Source organism: Apteryx rowi, unplaced genomic scaffold (assembly GCF_003343035.1).
Source record: "Apteryx rowi isolate R43461 unplaced genomic scaffold, aptRow1 scaffold_543, whole genome shotgun sequence".
NCBI lineage: Eukaryota > Metazoa > Chordata > Aves > Apterygiformes > Apterygidae > Apteryx > Apteryx rowi.
The window spans coordinates 593139-619609 of record NW_020450809.1 but is presented as its reverse complement, the minus strand read 5'-3'; the positions used below and the strand labels follow the sequence as shown (position 1 = coordinate 619609).

At 36.5% G+C, this 26471-nt stretch overlaps 1 protein-coding gene across 6 annotated transcripts in view; it reads left to right on the top strand.

Moving 5' to 3' along the window:
* The first annotated feature begins 291 nt into the window (after positions 1-291).
* NCAPG (non-SMC condensin I complex subunit G) overlaps positions 292-26471 on the top strand; it is a 34056-nt gene continuing 7876 nt past the window's right edge. The window contains exons 1-17 of one of the 6 annotated variants that reach the window (XR_003255981.1): positions 292-626; positions 1219-1428; positions 2253-2481; positions 3947-4092; positions 5057-5141; positions 8334-8526; positions 10625-10774; positions 13580-13720; positions 14742-14865; positions 16292-16381; positions 16561-16740; positions 17177-17287; positions 19557-19676; positions 21476-21712; positions 22015-22196; positions 25109-25283; positions 25712-25873. Coding sequence is in view for 4 of the 6 variants with exons in the window: in XM_026081343.1 (XP_025937128.1) it covers positions 516-626; positions 1219-1428; positions 2253-2481; positions 3947-4092; positions 5057-5141; positions 8334-8526; positions 10625-10774; positions 13580-13720; positions 14742-14865; positions 16292-16381; positions 16561-16740; positions 17177-17287; positions 19557-19676; positions 21476-21712; positions 22015-22196; positions 25109-25283; positions 25712-25873 (2646 nt within the window). In the remaining 2 variants the exon portion in view is untranslated. The remainder of the gene's footprint in view (positions 627-1218; positions 1429-2252; positions 2482-3946; positions 4093-5056; positions 5142-8333; positions 8527-10624; positions 10775-13579; positions 13721-14741; positions 14866-16291; positions 16382-16560; positions 16741-17176; positions 17288-19556; positions 19677-21475; positions 21713-22014; positions 22197-25108; positions 25284-25711; positions 25874-26471) is intronic. The other 5 variants (XR_003255980.1, XM_026081343.1, XM_026081342.1 and 2 more) reach the window with 5 other exon arrangements.

Genomic DNA, 26471 nt, shown 5'->3' with positions numbered 1-26471 from the left:
CGCCGCAGGGAAGAGACGGGGCCTGCTTTGAGACAGCCGCTCCCGCCCCCCGGCGCTCCGCACGCCCCAGCGGGCGAGGACGCCGCGCGCCTCCCCCCTCCGCGACCCAACGCCGGCTCCGCCACCCGCCCGCCATTTCCCCGCCCCGCAGCGGCGCGCGCCTCCCCCCCCATCCCCAGCGCCTCGAGCGCGCGGACGCGCCTCCCCCCCGCCCCTCCGCGGTGTTCTCGCGAGACTCGGAGCTGCGCTCGTGCCTGGTTTGAAGCTGGGGGCGCGGGAGCCGCGGCCGTTGCTGGGTCCCGCGCGGCGGCGGCGGCAGTTGGGCCGGGCCGGGGGGAGGCGGCGTCGTTCTCCGGCGACGGCCCCGCAGCTCGCGCAGGAGCCTCGCTCCGCTTGCAGTGGGTGCCATCCCCGCCGTTCTCCGAGGAGCGGCCCGGTCGCTGTAGGGCTTTGGGTGGGAACAGCGGCTCTGCCCCTTCGCCGGGCGCCGAGGGCAGGGCTGCCGAGTGGCCGCYATGGGGGCGGACAAGAAGCCTCTGCAAATCAAAGAAGCCTTTCAGCTCGCCCAGAGGCCCCACCAGAACCACGCGAAACTCGTTGCGGCTTTGAAGAGCACCTACAACCAGGTGAGCTCGCCCTYGGGGCGTGCCAGCGGTGGGGACGAGGGGTGCCCCTCCCCCGGCTGAGGGGGAAGCGAGGGCTCCGGCGGCGGCTCCGCCTCCCCGTCGGAGGGCGGGGCGGGGCGGGGGGGCCTCTTTGGCCTTGTCTCCTTTCGAGCAACCGTTGCAGCTGGTGGGCCTCAGGAGAGCCCTGCGACTTTAAAAAAAAACCAAACTGTTGTACACCTTGTGAGAGCTACCCACAGCAGGTAGCAATGATATTGCTGGAATTTATTTGGATACCAGAGGAGCCGGTGGGATACTAGAGGGCTGGGGGTGTCGGCCGTGGTGCTAAAACGCGTTCGCAGGTGCATGTAAGCTCCGGCACGGAGCGCAGCCTTCACGATGCACGCCGACAGTGGCAGTTAAAGTGAAATATTCAGGGAGAGTGCCCAGCAGTGGGTGTGCCCTCGTTGCCGGGTTTAGCGCTTTAAAAATTTTAAAAATTTAAAAATTTAAGCTGTCAATTATAAAACTACTTATTTTAGTTTTCTGTGGTACTGCTTTGGAAAGATGAACTTGGTGGTTATCGTTTGTTGTGATCTGATGCTTTTTTCAGTTGGAAGATAAGAAAGATTTCCATGACAAATTCATTCATTTCCTTAAGTATGCTATGATAATCTACAAACGGGAACCAGCAGTGGAGCAAGTGATCAATTTTGTGGCTAAATTTGTTACTTCATTTTATCAAGCGGAGAAGGGAGTTAGTACCGAGGAAGGAGAAGAAGATAATTTGCTTCTGGATTATGTGTTCAGCTTTGTGCTTGAGGTATAGTAATAGTTATTATAACATCTTTAATGTGAGAAGACTTCACACAGTGGAAAAACTTGCTGGCACTTATACGGATATTTGGAAACCAGAACCTACAAAATGAAAGCAAGGCAAGGCTAGCATTTTATCAGTAAAAAACTAGGTTTTAAAGTTAGGCTTATGGAAAAACAGGAATTTTCTTACTTGTCTGTCACAAGTGTGTCATTAAAGGTTTTATTGTAGTTGCATTTATAACTGCAAAACTGTGGAAGTGCTATGGAGATGAATTGATACTGTTTTTTTGAGAAGTAAAATTATTGGAAGATCTTTCATACAAGTATAGTTTGTATATGTATTACTCATTTTCTGTTTATTGCATACACATAAAGAAGACTGACAATTCCAATAGCACAAAAACACAAGTTGAATGACATTTTCTTAGACTAGTATTTCAACATGGAAAAATATTTGTTTAGGCTAATACCACTAGTCATTATTGCTAACACTTTTTTTGAATGTTTATGGAGGCAGAGGAGTAAGTTAGCTAATGCTGTGCAGACTGTATTGAGTGGTGAGCATGCTGCTTATTTTTCTTTGTGAAAACCCATGATATAACTGATGGGCTATAATTTTTCAGGTCTGTGATTTTCTTACTCTTATCAAAAAATAAACTTGGAAATAGGGAGAGCTTTTGAAATACAGAAGGACATATTTCATGTACTGTGTAGCATGTTAACTCCCTGCATGTGCATATTGATGACCTTATATTGCAAATGAGAAAAATGTGATTGTAAGAAGACTTTTCCTTTTTTTCCTCCTCCTTCCCCCCCCCTCCCCCAAAGTCTCACAATGCAAACAGCCATGCAGTTAGATTTCGAGCATGCCAGCTTGTTAACAAGCTTTTGGGAAATATGCCAGAGAATGCCCAGATTGATGATGATTTATTTGATAAAATTAATGAAGCTATGCTGATTAGACTTAAAGATAAATTTTCAAATGTGAGAATTCAAGCTGTCCTGGCCCTGTCAAGACTTCAAGATCCTAAAGATGAAAACTGTCCTGTTGTTAATAGTAAGTAGTACTGCTTTTTTTTTTTTGCTTTTGTTTAAGAACAAGTTTTCTTGACTTTTATTACTTAAAAATTGTTTTTAAAGCATTGAGTAGGCAAATCTTAGAGGGGATTCCTCCTGCAATAGGTAACCAATCTGCAGAGCTTCTTCACAGAGGATGTTATAGATGCAAAAGTTGCACATGTTCAAATGGAGAAGATAGAACTGCTTGGAAGAGCRGTCTTTTGGGGACCGTATAATGGACAAATCATACTGCACTCGGGGCATTCCATGAACTGAATGTAGCTGAAGGATGGTGGAAAATATTGTGGGGGTGGAGTGGAGATATGATACATGCTTGCCCTGTTTTTACTCTCTAAGGCTCCCTTTCATACTATTAGTTGGATTTGAATTTTATAAAAATGTCTGGAGGGGTACAGATGATAATGGAAAAACTGGTTTTGTGTTTCAAATGATGTCTGTCTGTCCTGTCAGAGGCAAACTCGTTATTGTCATTGTTGGCCTATGCTTTTATTTTGGCTCCTTTCTGTTTCTTTGCAAATGTCATGTGGCTCATGGATAAGCGCCTTTAACAGAAAATGCCTCTGAAATCCAGATTTCTGTGCCATTTATGGGTTTAGTTATGTGTGATAAGATTGTCGATTAAACCTCCACTCTCATTGTCAGGAAACAATACTATGGTAAATGGACTGTAGGTCTGTACCAGCACAGCTATTCTTATGTAAACTGTGCCCTGACTAAATTTTACATGCTGTCTCTTGTGAAAAGAGTAAAATGGTTGTTTTCTTGCTAGAGTACATTATTTGAAATTATATTTTCTAAATGTTTGTTGATAATTTGCTTACCTAGGAGCACATAAATGTCACAGTGAATTAAGATAGTCGCACAGAAAGAAGGATAAGTCAAGTATTTCTTGATTAAGTTATCTTTTTGTTGTTGCTTTTACTTTTCAAGAAGGGGCAAGAGTATAACAACATGCATTAATATAAGAGCTTTACTACTTTTGAAAAATATATTTTGGTAGGCTTAGTGGAGATTGCAATTTTCTATTTACAGGAAAATTTGAGGATCCCCCTCAAAAGTGGTGAGGATATATTGCCAGTAAATAGAGAGGTCATAAAGAGCCAACCTTTAGAAGCAAAGCTTTTTTTTGTCCAGTAAATGACCAAGTGGTTGTTTATGGGTAGGATTTAGAATAGCAATTTTCAGATTTATGAACTGAAGATCCTACTTACAATTCCAAATCTTATTTCTGCAGTTGAATTTCTTTTGAGATCAAAGCTTGGCATGTAATTGCCATAAGCTCTTGGGGTTGTGACCATAAACTGATCCCTAAATTTGGATGAGCATCATGCAAGCAGAGGTTTTAGTAATATCTGTTGAATTTTTTTTGAATATTTTCTATTTTTCTATAGTGTGACTATTTCAAGCTCTTAAAAACATTATTATGACTGTTTAAATTTCAGTTTACAACACATTGCTTGAAAATGATTCAAATTCAGAAGTGAGGCGTGCAGTGCTGTCGTGTATTGCTCCATCAGCAAGGACTTTGTCAAAAATTGTAGGTCGCACTATGGATGTAAAGGAGGCTGTCAGGAAGCTGGCATATGAGGTAAATTGGATCACTTAATATTACTTTCAAAAACTGACTTAGGAAAAAAAACCCTAATGCTTTTATCGTTTTTCATTGGTTAAATGACAAGATTGGTTAAAACAACTTATTTTCCCTTACCAGATTTTTTTCTTTTTTCATGAGAGTCATTTAATGCAAGCTTTCAAGTTAAAACCCCTGAACTCTGCTGCAGAACTCTCTTGAGAGAAAGTATTTATGTGATAGAACTTAGGTCATCAGGATCAGAAAGTAAAAGGAAAGATAATTTATGCAGTCTGTTAATTTCTGTCTATACATTAGGTGATGCTTGTGAAACAGTCTTTCTTCTCTGTTATTGACTAATAGAGAATTATATAAAACTAGGATCACGGTAGTACTAATGTAAAATATTGTGTATTGTTGTCGTTCCAATTCTGTGAAGTATCAGCATTACTTATATTTATAGCTATGCAAGAAGGAATGGTACCAAGTATATTTCTTGTGCAGGCAGCTTAGAAATTGAAGGATAAGATCAGCTCTTCAAACAATATGTTTAGTCTTTTGTACACAGAGAACCATTTTTTGTTCTTTCTTAATTTAGATTAACTTTTGTTTTTGAACTGAGTCTTTATGTTAGTGGTCTTTAAGGAAAGTATGTACTTCACTGATTTCATTGCTGGTATTCAGGGCTCTTGGAACTTTTAAGGAGAGAAAGTTGCATGCAACAGCAGGATATGGAAACAAACTGAGCAGCCAAATTTCTAGACAGTTTGCTAGCTTTATTTTATTTTACTTTTTTTTTTTCATGTACAAGAATCTGCTTATTAACTTACTGGTAGAGTATTGACGGTAGAGGTATTAGTCTTTTATTGACTTACAGTTTCTGTGTATGGATAACACTGAGAATTTAGAGCCACAGATAGTTTGCAAAATCAATTGTTCTAATTTTTAGAAATGTATTTTACTGTCTTTAATCTTTTTTAAGGTTTTGGCAGAAAAAGTTCACATGAGGGCTCTGTCAATAGCACAGAGAGTAAAGTTGTTGCAACAAGGACTTAATGACAGATCAGGTAAGAGATCATCTTTTTAAATAAAGCAAATGTTTAAGAAATAATACTTTTTAATGTCGTGGGGATGATGTATGGAGAACCTGTGACAGCAGGAGCTCAAAGGGAGTCATGAGTTATTAGGAAACGTTTAAGCACAAAAAATTCTGTCTGCTGCTTTGAGTCCACCCTGATAGTGGATAAACCGGAAAAGGATGACACTTTCAAAAAATTTGAAAGCCACTGAGCTCTGAAACAGGGCCAAATACTATTGAAATTAGAAAACAAGAATGTCATTTAACACAGAAGTGGAAAAAGTGTAATTATTTAATCCTATGTATTTTGAAGCAAAGATGCTTCATTTCACTTTTTTTTTGTAATTGGTAACTATTTTGAAGAATTGAAATCTAACACTAATATAATTTTGAAAATTATATGAAAATGTTTTCCGTGCACATTCTGAGAGAAATCTTCTTGGGTGATGACTTATTTTTGCAGCGGTAGCAAACATGAATTTCACAATAAGAGATGCTAGTTTTACTAAGTGTTACTGTATTATTTGTAAACTTTGGAAGGGCTACACTAAGCCCTGTTGGATTTGACTGAGTATTTTCCTTGCTTAAAATATACTGCTTGTGAATTGTGAGAAATCTAACCTATGTGTATAAGCACTTGAACGCGACAAAAATACTGTATCCGTTGGGAACTGAAGCTCTTAAAGGTGTGTAATGTATGTATATGTTTTGATCTGCCTTTCTTTCTGGATAGTTGGGAATCACATTAGTACGGTCTCGATGGCAAAGCAAGAGAGGATCAGCTGAGTGCTCTCTTATGCCTTCTAGAAYTACACTTTAAAAAAAGTCATTCTTCTGTAAAATAAGTTTTAAGTAGCACTTTTTCTCTCCACCCACTCTTGAATTGTTCTATAATAATTTAGCGAAGTTTGTCAGGCTTTGTTTTTTCAAGTCCAGCACTGAGAAGCTGATGTTCTGGGTTACTATTACTCTCTTATCAGTGTATTAGCTTGCTGTTTGACTTAACTACCCACTTCTTGTCTGCTGCTCCTCCCCCAGAAAATAACAACACTTGATCTTGACAGATAATTCTTTTGTCTTAGAGTTAATCAGTTTTTGTTTTAGAAATCTGTCCAAGCTGGGTGGGGCGGGGGAAACAACTTCTGCTAGTTCTGTAATCCTTTATGTGTTAGGAAAAAGTATTTGCTGTGTTTCCTCACCAAAAGGATATAGTTTGACATAAAGAACTGCCTTCTCTTCTGATCCAGAGCAGATATGTCCTCTGTGGTATCTATCCCTCCTTTAGGATGTTTCTGCATCCCATCTATTGAGGACTTGCTCTTTTTCCTGACACCTAGAATTGCAAGGAAAAATATCTGCTGGGTTATGTGGCCTCACTGATACCATTGGTATCATACACTCTTTGCTAGGCAAAAGAGGTTTATGTCCAGATTAGTTGCATTTTTATGTGTATATCTATATCTATATATATCCGCTAGCTTCCCTCATTTGTGATCTGTTTTACAAATTCTCTGACCTTGAATATGCATATCTTTATTGAACTTGCTCACTGAAGAACTCCCAAATGAACAGAAGAGGAACCTGCTCATTCAAGATTACTCGGTAAAAATTTAGGAGATTTTCCATGTCAAGTTTCAGAGCAAGGGTTTATGATTAATCTTCACCTTTCTAGAAGACCAATCCAGATTCTGCCTAGTTCTACGTTTTTTACAGTACATTTAATGGTAGTTTCAGCTGGCAGTTCTCAGTCTCTTTCATTCTACTACTAGTTCATGCCTTTTCTCTTCTTCAAGAGGTTTTCTTATTTGGAGGACCTTAATTTGACTCTTTTCAAGGCCTTTTTTACAGCTCTTTTTGAACTCTTAAACATACAGTCCTGAGTTATGTATAACAGGAAAGATGAATGTTGCCACCGTGTGCAGACTTTACTGTTTCCGTTTATCTTTGATACTGTTTTCTACAAAGTCCTAAGACCCTACTTAAATTGTTCCCCAGCATGCATCTGTTTTTTCTTATGCCAAACTATTAGTCTTTGTTTCCTGCTTAAATCTGTTTTTTCATGATATATATATTTTAGATGTCTCCAGAAATACTTTTTTGCCTTGAGAAGTCTTACTCCAGTTATTCAGAAAATATTTTTTCATTGTGGCAATGGGGAGGAGAAAGTGTAAAATACCTTGATGCAATTTCACAAACTAATTAGATAGTTGAGTTAAACATAAGAATTCTGTGTGTCAGATCAGACTACAAGTCCATATACTAGTACCCTGCCTCCAGAAATGGCCCAAAGCCTAAATGCCTAAAACAGAGCAAGTATATAGAAATGCTTCCCTAGAATATTTCCTTGCTCAACAAGAGTTTGTGGCTCAGGGATATCCTGGGTCAAGGTGATGTTTGTAGTTATAATGGTTTTTGATGGAGGCTTTTTTCTAGTCCCAATGGGAAAAAATGGTGTTGCCTCAAAAATGCATGGGCCAGTGTTCAGCCAGTGCCTGTACCAAGCAGCTATAACTCTAGATTTGGTAAATGGAGCAAGTTCAGGAATAAAGAGTTTGTTTAGTTTTCTGTAGCTGGGAATCTGGGTGTGCTTATTTGAAAACAACTAGCTGATTAGCCATTTGAGTAAGTCTGTATGGAGAAGTATTAAAAGAAAAAAAAGCCATTTTCTTATGTTTGGGGTGTTTTTGGTTTTTTTCCAAGATGTTTGGTTGGGCTAATTTCTTCACTTTGCTCTTACTCATTTTGAAGTTTTATCTTTGGGATTCTGAGTGAGTGAGGGAATTAAAAGATGACTGGATCAATCTTGCTTTTTAAGTGATCTCTTTTGGGCTATTGGAAGACACTTTAGAGTACAGATTGTTAGCTGTTTACTGCTCAAAAGATTCCAGTTGCACACAAAAAAGGTATGTGTACACCACAAATAAATTCCATGCAGACAAAAATATCAGGAAGCCCTACATTTACTTACAGTTACTGTAAGATAAGCAACTGTTTACTTTTAAAGTAATGCGCTGTAGATTGTTCTTGTTTAACTTTTTTTTTTTAAGATAACATAAAATCAACTATATAATTTAATTTYAAAAATGACATACAAAACAAGTGATTTGTGAAAGTATGTTGAAAACTTAGTATTTTTTGTCCTTTTTAACATTTTGAACTGTTTAAACTCCTGTATTTTTAGATGCTGTTAAGGAGGTAATGAAGAAGAAACTGCTTCAAGCCTGGTTACAATTGACTGAGGGGGATGTTTTAGAACTCCTTCATCGACTGGATGTGGAAAACTGCATTGAAGTGGCCATCCCAGTACTAAATGCAATGTTTTCATTATCTCCACTTAGTGACTTCATTCAGAACTGTAAAAACCTTGACAGCAGGTATGTAGATCAGTTTTCATTTCTAAAAGATGAATATTTTGTATCATAAGACTATTAAATTAAAAGCTTTATCCAAATGGATAACTATAGGGTAATTATTACTTGTGATTACAAGACAGATGTTGTGGCATACGGCATGATGTCTCCCTGGTGTTTGTGTCTTTGTGTTCTGGATTTTTTTTAAGCTGTGTGTTCACCAGCTGAAAATGACTGTGCTAAATCAAGCAAGAAGAAAAAATGTAAAGTSTCTTTGACTTTTTGTTTACAAAGGTATCCCAAAAATCATAATCTTAGAGTTCAAGAGGGGGGGTAAATTCATCAACTAAACAAGTGTCTCTGTGAGAAGTAGAACTAACACAGTGTAATTTCTTTGAGCTCCTTGTGCTGTCTCTACAGTTTGCAATAAAGGCAGTGCTCCAGCTTACCCCTACCAAACCACAATTTTCTCTACTCTGTTAATTTTTGATACTGAAAAGCCCTTTTCCTACCCTTCCTCCTCTATCTCTTAGTAATGCTTCTGGTCTTCTTCACACGTTTCATAGTCGTCCTTGTCTCCCCTCTATGTGTTTTTGCTGGGCAGCCCACCTTAGGGCTTGTTCAGTTATTCTTGTACTGTTTGGAGAATTGGTAGATCAATCAGAATAGAGTTACTGAGCTTGTGTTTCAGTCTCCTGTGGGCGTATCTGACCTGTGCTAACAGAGCTTGAAGGAATTGAGTATCTTTGAGGCTTCTTTTCCTGTGTTAATATTTGGTGGAATTTGACCAGGTGAGTTCCTAAGCTATGAGGAGATGGCATGATCAATATTAAGATACATAAAGCAAAAATGAAGAGGGAAAGAAGCAGAAGACAATGAACACAAGCAAGAAATTGGAAAATACAGGAAATTTTGATGGGAGGCAAAAAGTTGCAAAAAGAAGCAACTTTGAGGTAACTGAAGAAACAAGAGTGAAATGATTATTAACAGTGGCAGCAGTCTAATCTCAGATAATGAATGATAGATTTAAATGAAAAACTGTGACTGATAAAAATGATCAATAAAAATTTATTCTGTGGTTTGGGGAAAAGAATGTGTAATGTTATCATATGATGTGACTTACATTCCAATAGTGGCTTATGATGGATGTTTTTAAATTAGCAGATGCATTGCACTCAAAAGCTACAGATGAGGGCCTGTCTGGCTTTTAAAAAGCAACGATAATGGGGAAGTAACTTACAGCCTCTGGAAATGTGCCAATATTTTAAGAGGTTCAAAGGAAGAATTTTTATAGTTATGGACTTGTGAGTCTGACTTTGATCTTGCCCAAAACAAGGATTTCATTATAAAGGGTTGGGTTAACTGAGAATTGAAAGTAATTTTTTGAAGAAATAGATCCGTCAGGCTAGTGACATTTTTAGGAGAAGTGACTGAAATTATTCAGYTTGTAATTAAGTTCTTTGATTTATGGAAAAGATTTGGCTTGTTGTTTTATGATGATTTTGACTACAGCTTGAGTGATGCAATATCTGTATGATAAATGCTTAGATTTTGAAGTCTATGATTTATTAAATTGGCTTTTAAATAAGGACTCATCAGATTAATGGGAAGCCATCTAAAGATCAGTTTTCATCTACAAGTTGCTGTTCTCTTGATTTTTTTTTTTTTTTGAACAACTTAGAAGAAAACATTATTATTGATAGTTTGCAAGTAAGACAAGATTCAAGGAAGTGATAAATGCTGAAGTTGCACTGATGGTGATGAGACAATTCATAAATAGAAGCTGTTGCATTTCTGCAGTTTAATGGCTTTATGACAAAGTTTTATAGAGCTAAACTACTTGGTTATAGGTGGTTGCTCTAGAAGATCTGGAGGTCTGAACAGAATCTTTCTGCAAACTGGTAATGGACAGCCTCAATTTACAGTATAGGAAAGTGCAATGTAGTGAGACACTCAAGGAGCTCATTTATGAAGAGGAAGTTATTTTTTCAGTCTTGAAGTACTTCTGTGGAGAATATTTTTAACAGTTTTTTTTTTTTAATCTTAGCAAATAATTATTTCTGTGTGTTTGACTTTGTCACTATTTTATTTATCTATTTATATATATTTTTTTTTGGTTAAGGAAACTGATTCCATTGGAAGACTTAACAGCTGAGAATGCGTTATATTGGAGATCTCTTTGTGAATATCTAAAATCAAGAGGTGAAGAAGGTGAAGATTTACTAGAACAGATGTTGCCAGAACCTGCTATATATGCAGATTATTTGTTAAGGTATATTGCATTTAAAAACAAACTCCTTAATTACCACTAAAATGGATTAAAAAAAATAAATAATATTTTGCTTCAACTGTTTAGGTTTCTTCCAAAGCCAATTTTTTTTTGAGGAATATCAGGATTAGAGTCAAATACTCAAACTGGGAAAGTCAGAAGTAAAGCAGGAGATAGGGCAGTTGAGGATGCACTGAATGAGAATGATTAAGAATTATATTATTTGTGTAGGCATGCATTTTAAAGATGTTGGATGTAAGAACATTTTACGCTTCACTCTAGTCTGGTTAAAGTTTCTACCCTTCATTCTAGTTACTTGACATGGTAATAGCATGTGGATGTTGCTGGAGTATAGCATAGGTAGAATTATTCAGTGATTAAATTTCAGTGAGGTAAATGCAAGGTAAGTTCATGTAGTTTACAATTCTGTTAAATTAAGAACATTCACATGCTTACTGTAATTTAACTGATAATTGGTAATTTGATAATGAATGTGAGCTGCAGTGCCTTTAGAATGCAGAAATACAAGCATAGGCAGCTTTAGTTCTGGCAGTTCCTAACATTTGAACACTGAACTTTTCAACTTTTTTTTTTTTTTTCTTTCCTAAAGATGTTTGAGAGGATTTACTGTTTTAAAAAAAACCTGATAGTTATAATGTGGAAACTATTTTGAAATCTTTATTCTCATGAATTATCAGCAAGATGGACTTGTAGATCTATAGCATATAATTCTTTGCCATTTAAAATAATAGAATAATTGTTCTGTAATATACAGCTATCCTTTGTCCCTCTATCAGTATGTAGATTGTAGTGTGTTTGGCAGAGAACTTGCAGAAAGTTTTAGAGTTTTTGGAAAATGGTACTTTGTTGTTGTTGTACTTGTGAAAATTCACAGAAATTTGGCTGCTGTCCCAAAGTGTTTTTGAAACAGACAGTTCATTCCCTTTTCTCTCCCTGTTCAGACAGGCATGCCTCACAAAAATTTCTGTTCTAAAGCAGTGGTCGAGCTGCTAAATGAGACAATTATAGAACATTTAACCAGGCAAAAAACAGTGAATGTTTTGTTAAGTCAGGCTTTTACCAGAAGGCAGAAAGGTGATTTTTTTTTTTTTGTCTCAGTTGGATATTCATCCAGAAAAGTTTGAATCTTAACCTAAAGGGTTAACAGAATTCATATTTATGAGCAACACCATTAAAATGGAGGTATCTTAACTGAGGTATTACTCAGTTAAGCAATGAAAGGTAGAGTGAAGCTTCCTGAAGTGATTATAAATYGGATCTGGAGGAAAAATGCTTTGCTTTGATAGATGCTTCCTATTAAAAATGATGCATATTCTTTTCTTCAGTGGGCAGAGTATACTGTAGTATTCATACAAATCATTTCACATTTTATGTGAAATGTGCTAACATGTTTCATAAACACTTCATTTATTAAGTGTCCATGCTGCTTTAATGTAGAAATGTGGATCCAGTATGGTGGCTGTAAATTTATTCATTCATAGTTAATCTAAGAGTCCATAAAACGTTTGTTCTCTTTAAAAAAAAAAAGTGATTCTCTTTCTTCCATCCAATCTTATTTCAAATGCCTTCAATTATCTTTCCCTTCAGGAAGAGGCTGGGTAAGATTAATTAGATTTGCTGATATTTGGTTGTAGTGTGAGCTATTAAACTATTCACTGGTGAGCTGTTCCACCAGTTGTTTCAGGTAAGATTTAAAATTGTACAATCAAGGTCTTGGATTTATTGCACTGTGGGACTGCTGTTTAGAAAGAGCAGGAAACCACAAGTTGTTGAGCCTTAAGAGCAAATGCAGCCCTGTAAACTTTATTTCAATACTTCACTGTTACCTAGTGCAGATTATTAGTGTTAAATGATCAGCAGCTGCTGCCTATATTGTTGTAATTTCAGATAGTCTTAAGCTGTAGCTTAAGCATTTTTCCTAATTTTGAAGAAATTCTTAAAATTTGCTAAATTTAATGAGCTGTTGCTGAAAAGTAACTACAAAGCTGTGGTGAAAATAAGCAATCTTTTTCACAGCTCATATAAGTATTTGAATTTTATACAGAGTATGCATCACACCAGATTTTCTGAGCCTGTGTGCACTAGCTAATGGATAAAATCTCAGTAAAAAGCAATGACTTTAGAAAAATGAAGAAATAGAACAAACTGATTATGCTTTCTAGACTACCTAGCTTTGTTATATGACAACAGATTTTTGTTGTTCCTCTGATGTTATGGTTCATCAGATATATAATGTAAAATGATTTACTGCATACTTCAATGATTTTCTTCTACTTTGTGTCTTGTAGACAGTATAACATATCTGAATATGTAGAATACATAGTACCAGAATGTGCAGAAAACCCTAGTGATATATATATGTATATATGTGTATGTGTACCATTTTATATATATATGTATATATACATATATTCTCATATATTCATATATATATGAAAAATGGCACATGTTTATTTTTAAAGTGATGTCTGTGTGCGGGGGTACATAGCTGAACGTGTACGTAGAAGCATAACTTGCATTTTCTGTTTCTTAGTGTTTTGCTTTCTCAAACAGGGAATTCTTTTAAAGCAGCACATTATTTTTAAACTGTACTTTATTTGTCATAAATAACTTTCTGGAGCTATTCATCTACAAAAAGGAGAACACAAAAATGAATTTAAAGGTTTGTAATTATGGTGACCATATGGGACATGAAAGGTTTTGTTTTGTTTTTTGTTTTGCTTTGGTTTTTTTTGACATTCCAATAGTGATCCTGAAAGTAATTACCTTTGTTCTATTTGGATTCAGTTACCTTCAAAATATGCCAGTTCTTAGTGAAGAACAAAGAGAAGACTTTTCCTGTTTTGAAAACCTGATGACAAAAGAATTTATAGGTCAGCAACTGATTCATATTATAGGCTGCACGGATACCACTGAAGAGGGAGGAAGGTAAACTGAAAAAAAATAAAAATCATAACTGGGTTATTAACCTTATGACTCACCTTCTCTCACTTCATAGATACAAACAGGCATAGAGTTTCTACTGGGAAAATAACCTGATCAAACAGACAAAATACAGTTCTATGCTAGCTGAAAAAATGGGAGAGTCTCCCTAATGGAATTGTCCCCAATATTGTGCCAAATACTGTCTGCTTAGTTTTATGGAAAAAATGACTTTTAATGCAGACACAATATTGTTWGGGGAGGGCAAATTCAGTTGTTTTCCTAAGGAATTACTGAGATGGGGACATTACAAGACTGTTCCTTTGGAACTCAGTATATCAACATTAAAGGAGATAAATGGATGATTTACTGACTTACAGTAAATATCCTGTGGTTTTTTTGCGCTTTAAGCCCAGCGTGCCAAGGCTTAAAAAGGTACAGATGTTTTAGATGCTGAGCTGGATTGGACTGTGTTGAGTCATTCAAATGATCTTCCTACAATTTGAACAGCCTTTTGATGTGAAGTAATTGAGACAGAATATATTTGGAACTTCACACCATCATAGGCATTTTCAGAAAAATCACAATTATGATGGTACAAATTTCAATGGCAATAATTTCAAACTCTCAGTGTAATACATTACATGTGATTCTAGACTGTCAGGTTAGTTAAACTTGTACTCCTTGTTCTTTAGTTTCTAGCCAAATGATTTATATGAAGGCGCTTTACACTGTTGATACTCTGTTTTCTGCTGAAAGGACCTTTCTTTATACTGTAGTTGCATTTGATTTAAAAAAAAAAAAAAAAAAAAAGGCATTTTCTTATCAGGAGGAATTGGGAAAAGACAAACATTACTAGATAAGAAAATACATTCAGCACTTAACTAGTTAAAGCCAAAGAGAAGTTTCTTTTATACAGTATTCATCAGACTAACTCTTAACTAAATGGATAAAATATTAGCTCTTAAGTGTCTCCCATTTTCTTAAAAAAGTAAATGGATTGTTTTCTTTCTCCTTTTTAATGAAGGAAGCATCTGATAGCTGTTCTACAAAAGATTCTCATTCTACCTACCACTTCAACAGCCCTTATATCTCTGCTTGTGGAAAGATTACTCAGTATCATCAAAGATGATGATGGAAGGATTCAAACTGTAAGTAATTCTAAAGACTGGTTGTTTTCTGGAYCCCGCCTCCCCTTCTGTGTCACGCAGTTTTTGCAAGTATTGTAACAAAAATGTCAAGAATTAAAATATTTGAAGCCTGGAAAAGCATTTACGTTCTTCCCCCTCCCCCCCCCCTTTTTTTTTCCAGCACGGCCTCATTTTGTGGTTACCTGAAGAGTTGTATCTATTTTTAGAATGATTGGATGATGCTGTAAATGTAATCCTAAAAATAGGAAAATATTAGACTTTAACAACCCATTTCAAACTCCTTTGCCATATTAAATTCAAATAGTTTTGACTGGAATATTCAAAGTAAGGATCGTGTACATTTCCAAATTTCCAAGTTCTTGTCACTCATTTTAGCTGAGAATGGTACTAGAAACCTTTATAGGAAAAGTATTTTATTTAATAGAGTTCTTACATAGAGTATAATTTTTAAAACTTAACTCCTAAAAAATGGACTACTGGTTTTACTCAAATATTTTAAGCAAATTCTAGACTTATGGACGGAGATCCCTTCTGGAAAACTAAATCCAGTGGATAAGGCTAGGATATGGGTTTGTAACAGGATTATGATGGAAGAGCTATGGTAATAGCAATATAGTACTGGTATTATAGTACTGTAATAGTACTATAGTGCTAATAATAAATGTGTGCATTTCTATTAGAATCCTAGCAAAGTACACTTGTTCAGTATGTTTTGTTGATTGAGTAGAGCTTGAGAGGAAGTTAATGTTAAAAGGAGGTGATCTGGCACAAGAAAAATCAGATTAAGACTATACTGTCTCGTTCCGTCTTTAATTTTCCTTACATTTCATTATTTTTTGTTAGTGTAATGGGCCTGACTTTAAAGAGAACCCCTAACCAACTGAAATAACAAATCCTTAGCCTAGCTCTGTTTCTAGTTCTATGCATGTGTTTGTGCTTGGAATTAAATTGCTAGTCACATGGCTCATTATACTACACATGGTGATTTATAGACCTTTAAATTACAATATTATTAGTTCTATTTTGACTAAAGCAGTAAAGATGAAAGACTGTACTCTTTTTACCAGTCTTTTTTTCTAAAGTATGTGTTCAGACCTAGAGGAGACATTACTTTGTGAACTGACAAGTTGCACTTCTGCATGGAAATTGCTTAACTTACTCATGGATCTGCAGTCTTCTATTTTTTTGCTTACCTTGCTAAAGAGTAGAAGACACTAGACTTTCATAGTTAGACTGTGTATTGTCAAATAGCAGTGTTATTCTTTGAGGATTTATTGCAGTGACTTAAATGTATGTTGAGGAAAACTGCACAGGTGTTCAGTACTTCAGAAGGATGGTATTTTAAAGTTGCAAAAGTTAAATAGTGTTTAAGATCTGACATTTTAAACTGAAATTAATGGCAGTAACGTCCTGTTTGTAACAATAGATTGCAGAAATTATTTCGGAAGTTTGTGAGCCAATTGTTACTCTTGACCAGCCTGTTGATGTTGCTGAAATAAGAAAGCGACAGCTTAAGGTGAGCAAATTTTAGTTAACTGAAGAAAAATAGCTGTCACCCTGTTTTTTAAACATATCTATCAAATAAGAGTTTTTTATAGTAGTGTAGTATTGTCTAGTGTCAATATTGTATTGTTAGCTAATACTAAGTAGGTTATAATGTTGCAATTTTCATTTTCTTTGTACTTGATATTTTAGCTGGCTGAAATTAAAGTGAAAATTTTTGAAGCAAAAGAAGCTTTGGAAGAATGCATTACTCTGCAGGATTTTAATCAAGCATCAATATTAAAAGAGAAAATAACTGAGTTGGAACACATAAAAAGTGACCTGATAAAAGAAGGAGAGCAACCTGAAATTAAAGAAATGCGTGTCGAGAAGGTCTCTTTTTCCCTTTCTCTATTGCCAAGTGTTTGTTGTGTTTTGACATCTATTCATTGTTTTAAAAGAAAGTGTAGTTTGGCCTCATATCATCTACATTTTTAAAGCTGAAAATGGACATTTATGGTCTTAGTGTTTTCCTTCTGCATGTGTAGAAGGTGTTGCTGTGCTCTAGCAAAAATGCATTGCAGTTAAACTACACTTTTGTCCTTGAATACCTAAGGAATTATAAAGAGGTTTTGCCCTTATTGCTTTTAACCTTAACTAACTGAGAAGATGAACCTGAATCTCTTTTCATCATTATTTATGGGTGGATTTTGCTTGACATTCTTACATAGCAAATGCACAGTGGACGGATAATATATTTTGGGTAGGTTTGTTTGGGCAGGGAATTGTAATAATGACCTTTTTCTCTTTTCCCTGGCCCTCATTCAAGAATGATCCTGAAACACTGTTGAAGTGTCTGATGATGTGTTATGAGCTTCTCAAGGTGATGTCCCTTTCTAAAGGAATTGGTCCAACCATGAATGAAATAATTGAATCTCTGGTATGTAGTAGTAAACACTCTTTTACATATAATAAAGATGGGTATGGCATAGCTGGTGCTGAGTTGCCGGTAGGGCAGTTTGTGATTATTTCAGAACCATTTTGCTGTATCTGTAGTGCTGCCATGGAACTTTTAAGCTTTCCCAGAACCTAGTGGCTTGGACGTGCAGTCCATACATTATCCTGAGTTCGGAACCTATCCCAGAACTGCTGCAGAGAGATACCAAAATAATACATTAGTCAAACATTTATATTCCATTACGACAGTGTTTGACAATGCTGAGTTGCACTGCACTAAATGCAATGCTTGGTCATCTGCTTATTGCCCTTTCTGGTACTTTTATTACTTGGATTGTCTTTTAGCTGAAGCTATTAGAACTATTTCAAGGTCTGTTTTTTTGTGTTTTTTTTTTTTTTTTTTTTTTCTGATGTGTTTTTGTTGCTTTGTTTTTGGAGCTAGCCAAAAACTCTTCATCTGGAAGAGACTGGAGCTCATAAAGACCTTTCTTTCATCTCTTCTTAGTACAAGCAAAGGTGCTTTGTTGAGGAGGTTTTTTTTTTCCACTCCGTTTTCTTATCACCTTTGAAGACCAAAATGTTTCTGGATTGCAAAATCAAGGCAGTGGCAATATAGGCCTTTTATAGTCTACTAACTATACTTCTCAGTTTTAGTATTGAAAAGTATGGAATTTCAAGAGGAATGTTTCTAAGTATCACAGGCTCTTAACTCTCACTGACTGTGCTGCTTCAAGACGATTTAAACTCTCTCCTGGGTAGGAAACAGAGAACAAAATGAAAAAAAGCAGTATGCCACTGTATGAATGCATGGCACGCCCACATCTGAATAGTGTGTGCAATTCTTATCCCATCTATCTAGAAAGAGTATATTAGAACTGGAAGTAGTTTAGAGAAGGGCAGCAAGGGTTGTAAAAGGGTGAAACAGCTTCTAGATGAAGTAAATGGGCTATCTCTTTGTAACCTGGAGAAGAGGGGACTTCAGGATATGACAGAGATCTACAAAACATTTGTCATTTGAGACACGAGTGGCTTAGAGAAAGTGAATGAGGATTGGCTGGTCATGGTCTTCTGTAAGTATTAGAGACATCAAGTGAAGATAGCAAGTGGCAAGGTCAAAGCAAATGATATGAGTGATTCTTCGCAAAATAAGTAATTTGTGGACTTCCTTGCCAAAGGATGTTTGCCTGCTGAACACTTACATAAATTTTAGAGAAGACTGAACAAGTTCAATAAAAATAAATCTTGTGGAGTAACTGGGTAGATAGGAACAACCTCCCATGTCTGATGTCTCTCAGCTGCAAATTGCTGGGACATCAGCAAGAATTGCTGGGAAGTATAAACTTGACCTGTTTATGTAATACTCTGAAAGAATTTGGTTTTGACCTCTGTTGATAACAGGATACTGGGCTAGATGATCTGACTCAGTATGAGCATTCTTTGAATTCAAACTGGAAAGAAATTGCAACACTGACTTGATTTCCTTAAATATTGTGGAACCACTCCTGATTTCTTTCTGATGTATAATGCTATTCTAAGAAATCATAATTAGTATTGATATGTCCCCCCCAAACCTTCTTTATTTAATTGGGCGTTTCTTTAATTTTTACATTAGTCCTCCCCCCTCCCCTTTTCTTTCTCCAACATCCTCTTTCCATATTATTGTTCCTGCTGGATTTTCACTTACAATATGTTTTGGGGCGTATTGTTTGTTGTTGGTTAAACTTTCACATTCACTGGAGCGTTCAAGTATAATGTGATCTTGGCATAGCATTCATCCTCTCTCTAGCCTGGCTCTTCTTTTGTGTGTATTTATACTGTTGTCTCCTCAAAACTATTCCAAGTACATGAGAATTAAGTGGCTTCTGTATTTTGCAACTTGGAACTGGATATTGTTTATTTGCAAGAATGATAATATTTTTATGAAGAAATGTGTAGGTTTGTTTTTTAGTTCACAATGAGCGTTTAACACAATTTTGTTTGAAAGCAAATGTTTCGAGTTTAAATATTAAAAACAAATGCAGGGCAAAACACTCCTGTGATTTGGCCATTATTTTATTGCTAATTTCAACCAAGATACTCAAAATGTTTCTGTTCATATCTAGATAAACAGAGTATACAGTAGTCGGCCACTGTACAATACCATATCTAACTAAATTATTTTTAGTTTCAGGGTAAGCATATTTTACACAGTGTAGTCAATATTTTATTTTAAATTTATGTATTTCAACTACAAAGTCTAAAATCATTTTCAGATACTTCCTGGAATAACTAATGTCCATCCAGCTGTGAGAAACATGGCAGTTCTGTGTTTGGGTTGCTGTGCCCTTCAGAACAAAGAATTTGCCCGACAACACCTTGCATTGCTGTTACAGGTAAAAATGACTGAGAAATGGAATGGTGGTCCCTGTTACCTAGCAAATAAAACTAATCTTGTATCTTTAATAAGTTATCATATATAGTTATGTTACCTGAGGACCAGTTATGCCTCATGTCCTGCAGATCTAGATCTGGAGGGTGTAATCTCATGCAGGTATTTTTTGATGTCTAATAATCAAGCTTATATTGCATCCTGGTAGTAGCATGCCTTTCCTTTGTAAGATTGCATGTTTTCTTGAAAGTTTGTAGGAATTCTTTATCCTTAAGATCTCTCTTCCTCTTTCAAATTTGACTGAAGTCAGTCAAACATTTAAGTTATTGCCATGTAGGAAAGAGAAGCTGTAGGATTCTGTAAGCATTGCTTCCTTGGGAAACCAAACTAAAAAAAGTGACTGTGTGGTTCCTGCCAACTTCTGTTACATACTTACCTGTCGAGTGTATGAGTTAATCTCTGCATTATTAATTTTGTATGAATTAATTAATAATTGTTAATTGGAGGATAAGGCAGTATCCAAACCAGCAAAAGAAATCTGGCTGATAGTATAGTATGGTCAAACATATGTTAGTGGATTTTTTAAAAATTCTTTTACTTTTTGAGATAAGCACTCTTTCTCTCCCTAAAGTTCATATCCCTATAGTATGGGTTTCATACTTAGTGTTGTCTCCTGAATGTTGTATTGCTGGTTATGCTAGGGCCCAGTTGCTGAAGGACAAGCAGAAAAATTTCTTGCCTGGATTAGCCAACATTCAGTAGTTAGGTTGCTTTCCAGAGATGTGGAAGATGTTGGCTGGGCTAACATCAAACTGACAATGGCATAATCTTCCACCTTTGTGGTAAATGTTCTGATGCTGAGCTAATTATGTAGAAGATGGCACTATCATTAACTTCTCTGACCCTGGCTTTGAGGGAAGTGTATCTGGTCACCGTGCTTTAAGAGCTTGTGTATGTCCATGGGTACATAGCACACTGGTCAAAGTGCTCTAGAGAACTGATGCACAAGGGTGTGTGTGTGACTGACTGCCAGAAAGGATGAGATTTGGAAAAAGTATTGAGATGGCATACTTGGCTCGGACAAGATGATAGAGCCTTCAGTCACCAAAGTGGCAGAACTTCTGGTTCCTAGAAAGTTAGCAAGTAGTATTGTTTCTAATCTGCATAATGAGTATATCTCATTAAAAAACAGTCTGTTTGCTTAGGGAGCATTAGTGTTGTTTTAAGAAACAGTGAGACTTAAGCTATTAGGTTCTGCGGATACCAAAACCCATATTCTTTGTGTTGGCCACTGCCAAAACAGGATGTGGGGCTAAATAGATCCCTAGACTAGCCCGCTATGTCTGGCTTTATTTGAATGTTAATTTAAAGTATAATATACGCACCTTTGAATTTATTATACCATCTTGTCTTTCTGCATACTGATCTTAATTAATCTATACAGTATTTCAGAGCAGGTGTCTTACCACGTTTTTTGTGTAGTGCTTAGCACTATGGAGTTACTGTAATGAAATAAGTTTTTTTTTTTTTTTTCTGTTTGTGCTATTATGTCTGCTTAGAAGTTAACACAATAAGACTACATCTCTTACACACATGCATGCACATGTACTTAGCCACCTGCTCCACTTTCTACTTTTTCTTCCCTTGTACAGCAGCATAGGCAGATGGATGAAGGAATTGATACCATCAGAAGTTAACTTTTTTTTAAACACCCTGTTAGCAAGACAAGGAAATTGGGAATGTAAGAGTGCTTCTTTAAATTTACATAATACATTCTGCATGTATTTTCCTTATTAAACCTAGGTTTTACAAATAGATGATATCAAGGTTAAGCTAAGTGCTTTAAAAGCAATCTTTGATCAGCTAATGTTGTTTGGGATTGAACCATTCAAAACCAGAAGAGGCAATGAGTCTCAAAGTGAAGATGTACAGACTACAACTGAAAACTGTGAGGAAGAAACTAAAACAATGGAGGAAGAAGAAGAGACTGCTACGATTCACAGTCTCCTACAGCTTCTTTCTGGTTTCTTAGACAGTGAGGTAAGAAATACTTTTTTTTTTTTTTTTTTTTTTTTTTTAAGGTATTCTGTTGGATCAGGTTGCAATTAAACATTACAGGATGTGTGAGATGAATGAACTAATGTTAAAATAACTGCCCTAGAAAATTACAATTTTGTCACTGATACAGACCAATGTTATTCTTAGGCCAACTCTGAAATCTGTGCAGGTGCAAATATGTAGATGACAGAGGTGACTGGCAAAATGGGATGTAGACTATTACAATGCATTAGTGAAAAATGCTGTGGTGTTTGTGTGTATGTGTGATCAACTCTTCTTTTTAGTTTTCAGAACTTAGGACAGAAGCTGCAGAAGGCATAGCCAAATTGATGTTCTCTGGGAGGCTAATTAGTGCCAAGCTTCTTTCTCGTCTTGTTTTGTTGTGGTATAATCCTGTGACTGAAGAGGATACTCGGCTTAGACATTGTCTGGGAGTTTTCTTCCCTTTATTTGCTTATGCAAATAGGTATGGCCTTTGTAAAATATTATGTAAAAACATACATTGGACTGGCAGCTTTAGGAACCTTTTTTGGTCTTGCACAAAGTGGAAATGATTTTATTGTGGGACAGTAGCAAAAGAAAGTCTGGGATTTTTGAACCTGAGGGTGCCAAACCTGGACACTTGACTAATAGTCATTTGTCTTATTCCCTGGGGCTCAGCAGCTGCAATTCCCATGTCCCTTATTAAGCTCTTAGCCATTTACTTAGCTCTTAACCCTCTTTGATTTTCAGATTCATCCATTTAGATTTAAAGGTCTAATTCAGCCTCCTATGCATATTAATTTTGCATGTGCATAAACTCAACCTATGACTATTCTGAAAATTTCCCAATAATACTGTTTTACCTCTATGGCACTCCATTTTTCTTCTTTCCTACACCTACGATTGAAACTTTTCTTCAAGGTATTAAATAAAAAAATTATTTAAAAAGATAGGCTTTACTTACGCTGTTGAGCACTACTGCTAGACTTTGAAGCCTCACTGAAGAGGAGCTACTAGTAATGCTTCAAAAGGAAATAGTGCCAAGCGGATATAAAAGAAGCAGGCTTTTTTTTCTTTCTTTCCTGGGGTTTTTTTTTCTTTCTTTCTTGTTTTTTTTTTTTTTTTTCAACCCAAAGAATACTCCAAACTAAATTCATGTCAAATTCAGAATGTCCTGTTTGTTTTGGGAGTGGACAGAGGAAGTAGAGGATTTATGTAAGCAGGCAGGAGCATAAATAGCAATTCTCCTTTCACTTGCTTAAAAAAATGCTTGACTTTTTTGAGCTGCTGCTAGTGGTGTTGACCAATTTGAACTTGCTGTTTGTTTTCTGCTTTTTATGGTTAAGATTTAACTTAGGAGTATTATGTGATCCCTTATCTATTTTTCAAAAAAAGATTTTTAATTTTTAAGGCCTATAAACTGCCACAGTGAGAGTAGTAGTTCAAAGGGGAGTTAGTTTAAAAAATGTCTTTGCTGTTGTCAAAGAAGCAATAGGAAAAATACCAAGTCTCCTCTAGAGTGTTTTCTTCCCCATTTAAATTCTGTTGAAAATTAGTAGAAAAACTAATTTAATATGCTTCCAGTCTCTCTGATATTGAATAATGACATTAAGTTTTTACCACTGATAATTTCTTTTGCCTGTGAATGTCTTCTGACCCTATGACTCTCTCTTTTCTTATGAGTCTTAATGCTTGTCCCACCATGGCTCACCAGAGTAATTCTGTGTATTTCAAAATCATTTGCAAGAGGAGCAATTTCTTCTGGCACCTCACAGAAAATCTTCTGTCCTTTTACTTGAAAAGAAAAGCACAGTATGCTTTAAGAAAAAAAGTGGAAAAATCAATGTGGAAAAAATCCTAAATCTTAGTCTGGCTGACTAATTTAGAATCATTGTTTAGTTAAGAAACCCCGTTAGTTTTCAGTCTTGAACGTTATCTGCATTTTGGATCATAAATGGTTCACAATAAGATGCATCACAGAGTATCTTCAGTTACCAATAATGTATTTTCAAAAGAGAACTATTACCTTGTATGGCAGCTGATTCAGAGCTGTCTGCAAAGTTGTCATTTAGAAAAGGAAAACTTGGGTAATGAGCTTCTGTTGAGGTTGATATCTAATTTTGGTACTGACTTCTCACCAAACTTACCGATTTGGTTTATGTTTTCTGGGCGTTGCTCTGTTAACCTCTATGACTGATCATAGTTACAGTTAAGAGGGTTACTTTTTGGAATGAAACATTTGAACTTTGTATGAGAAACAAATATTGATGCTAACTTCTATAATTGGTATTTTGTCATGCCAATAGAATGGCATGGCACATTAATAACAGGGACAGGATCCTATAACCAGTGGTCAATTCTTATTCATAGTTTTTTTTTGTTGTTTTTTTTAAGAGTACTAATCTCTCAGGCAACCCCAGGGGCCTAAAGCCTAAAACTTAAATAAATAAATAATCTGCCWTGTGCCTATATGCTCTTGGATTTTTTTTTAATTTGCAGGAAATCTGAATATACTTCAGTTGTGCTTAAACCTGCAGAAAGGGAGAGCTCTTGCTTCTGCTCTTTCTTGCCCCAGTTGTAGTGCTCAAAAGGTCTTTCAGTCAGCTGATTTGGCTCATCAACCCAGCAGTATCTGTGCCTTTTTTTTTTTTCTTCTTAATTCTTTTTTACTTTGTTAGTTTTCTCCTGTAGTTAAATTGGTTCAAACACTCTAACAAGTGCCAGAGTCAGTACACGGTACTATTTGGCCAAGTGAAGCCTTGTTCTTTTGCCAGTGGTTACCTATTAAATTGTTTTGACCCATCTTGTGGAACTACACCTTTACATAACTTGCTGCAGAATCTTTTACGTGCAACGTGATTTTTAGGCTTGCTTGGCAGGAGTAATTAACTTTTCTAAGTAAAGAAAGCACAAGTATTTTTTCCAAAGTCTTGTTAAATGCCACAGTCTTTTGCCAGGCTTCCTTACTTTCTTACACAGGAAGAAGTATCCCTGAAGAAAGATACTAGCAGAAAGAAGGAATGAGCAGGAAAAAAATAGATGTACCAAAGTGTGTTTCTGTCCCTTGAGAGGCAATCTGTCTGTATATATTAGTTAGATTTTTCAGTAATAAGGATGAACTTTCAAGCTGTTCTGAGGTAGGAAGTGTTACTTAAAACTTGCTTGAAATGACCATGAGCTAAAGCTGAAGGAAATCAGTTCTATGAGGCAGTCTAGATGATATCTTGATCCTGCTGGCTGTCTTTGATAAGGTTGACTGTTCACTCTGCTTTGATTGATAGCTTAAATGTTTTGTAATGTGTCTGTGAAATTTCACTGTAAAAGAGAAAATTTAGGGATGAATTAAAGTTTAATTTTGTCTCATTATGCTACTAATCTGTGACTTACTTGAAACAGGTCTAACCAGGAATGCTTTGAGGAAGCTTATCTTCCAACTCTGCGAACCTTGTTAAATGCTCCTGCCACTTCACCTTTGGCTGAAATAGATACCAGTAATGTTTCTGAACTGTTAGTGGACCTAACCAGACCAAGTGGACTCAAACCTCAGGCCAAAAAGTCCCAAGAGTATCAGGTATATAGCAATGGGTTGAACTGGAGGAAGGCACTTCGATGTTTGTGTCTAGAGATAAAGAATTGACCCCCTTCGCTTACTGCTAGCTGGTTGTCTGGGCTTCTCTCATGGGCTGCACGTGTGCGTCAAAGGCTGGACTAAACAAGTGACAGTACAGGGAATGAAATCTTTCAGTGTGATTTTTCTCTTCCTATTTCCATTCCCTGTTATAGCTGCATAATGCTAGTAGGAACTTGCACCAGCCCAACTTATCTTTACTGGGGGAAGTATTTATAAAGATCAGATGGTGTAGGTACTCAAAATTCTGCATTTTAAGAAAGTATTTACTATGTAAAATTATTAATTAGCTGCTTAAATCAGAATGATCTTGTCTTTTGTAAATAACTTTCAACTAAATTTCAGAAATATCTGATTTCTTTCCTTTATAGGACTTAACAGTGCATGATAGTTTGGCAATGAAAATTTGCAATGAAATCTTGATGGACCCAACTGCACCAGATGTTCGTATTTATGCAAGAGCTTTAAATTCATTAGAACTCAGTAATTCTTCCACAGAGAATCTTCTGCTTCTGCTGGATGAGATTCTAGAGGTAGTACATAAATAACATGGCTATTACTATTTTAATCAATAGAAGTCTAATATTCTGATATGCTAAAAAACAATGTGCCTTTTGTTTACTGTGATAATATGACCAGAATATCTCTTTTAGCAAGAGTCTTTATTGAAAATTCATTTATGATGAGGTATTTACAAAAATCTGAGCTGAGTTCACTGTATAATTTAAATATTTCAGCTATCACAGATGATAAAAATAGCTTGAAACAGTGTGTGCAACTTCATATGATTGAATCACAGAATCACAGAATGGTTGAGGTTGGAAGGGACCTCTGGAGATCATCTAGTCCAACCCCCCTGCTCAAGCAGGGTCACCTAGAGCACGTTGCACAGGGTTGCGTCCAGGCAGGTTTTGAATATCTCCAGAGAAGGAGACTCCACAACCTCTGTCACCCTCACAGTGAAGAAGTTTTTCCTCATGTTCAGATGGAACTGCCTGTGTTTCAGTTTGTGCCCGTTGCCTCGCGTCCTGTTGCTTGGCACCACTGAAAAGAGTCTGGCTCCATCCTCTTGACTCCCTCCCTTCAGATACTTGTACACGTTGATAAGATCTCCTCTCAGCCTTCTCTTCT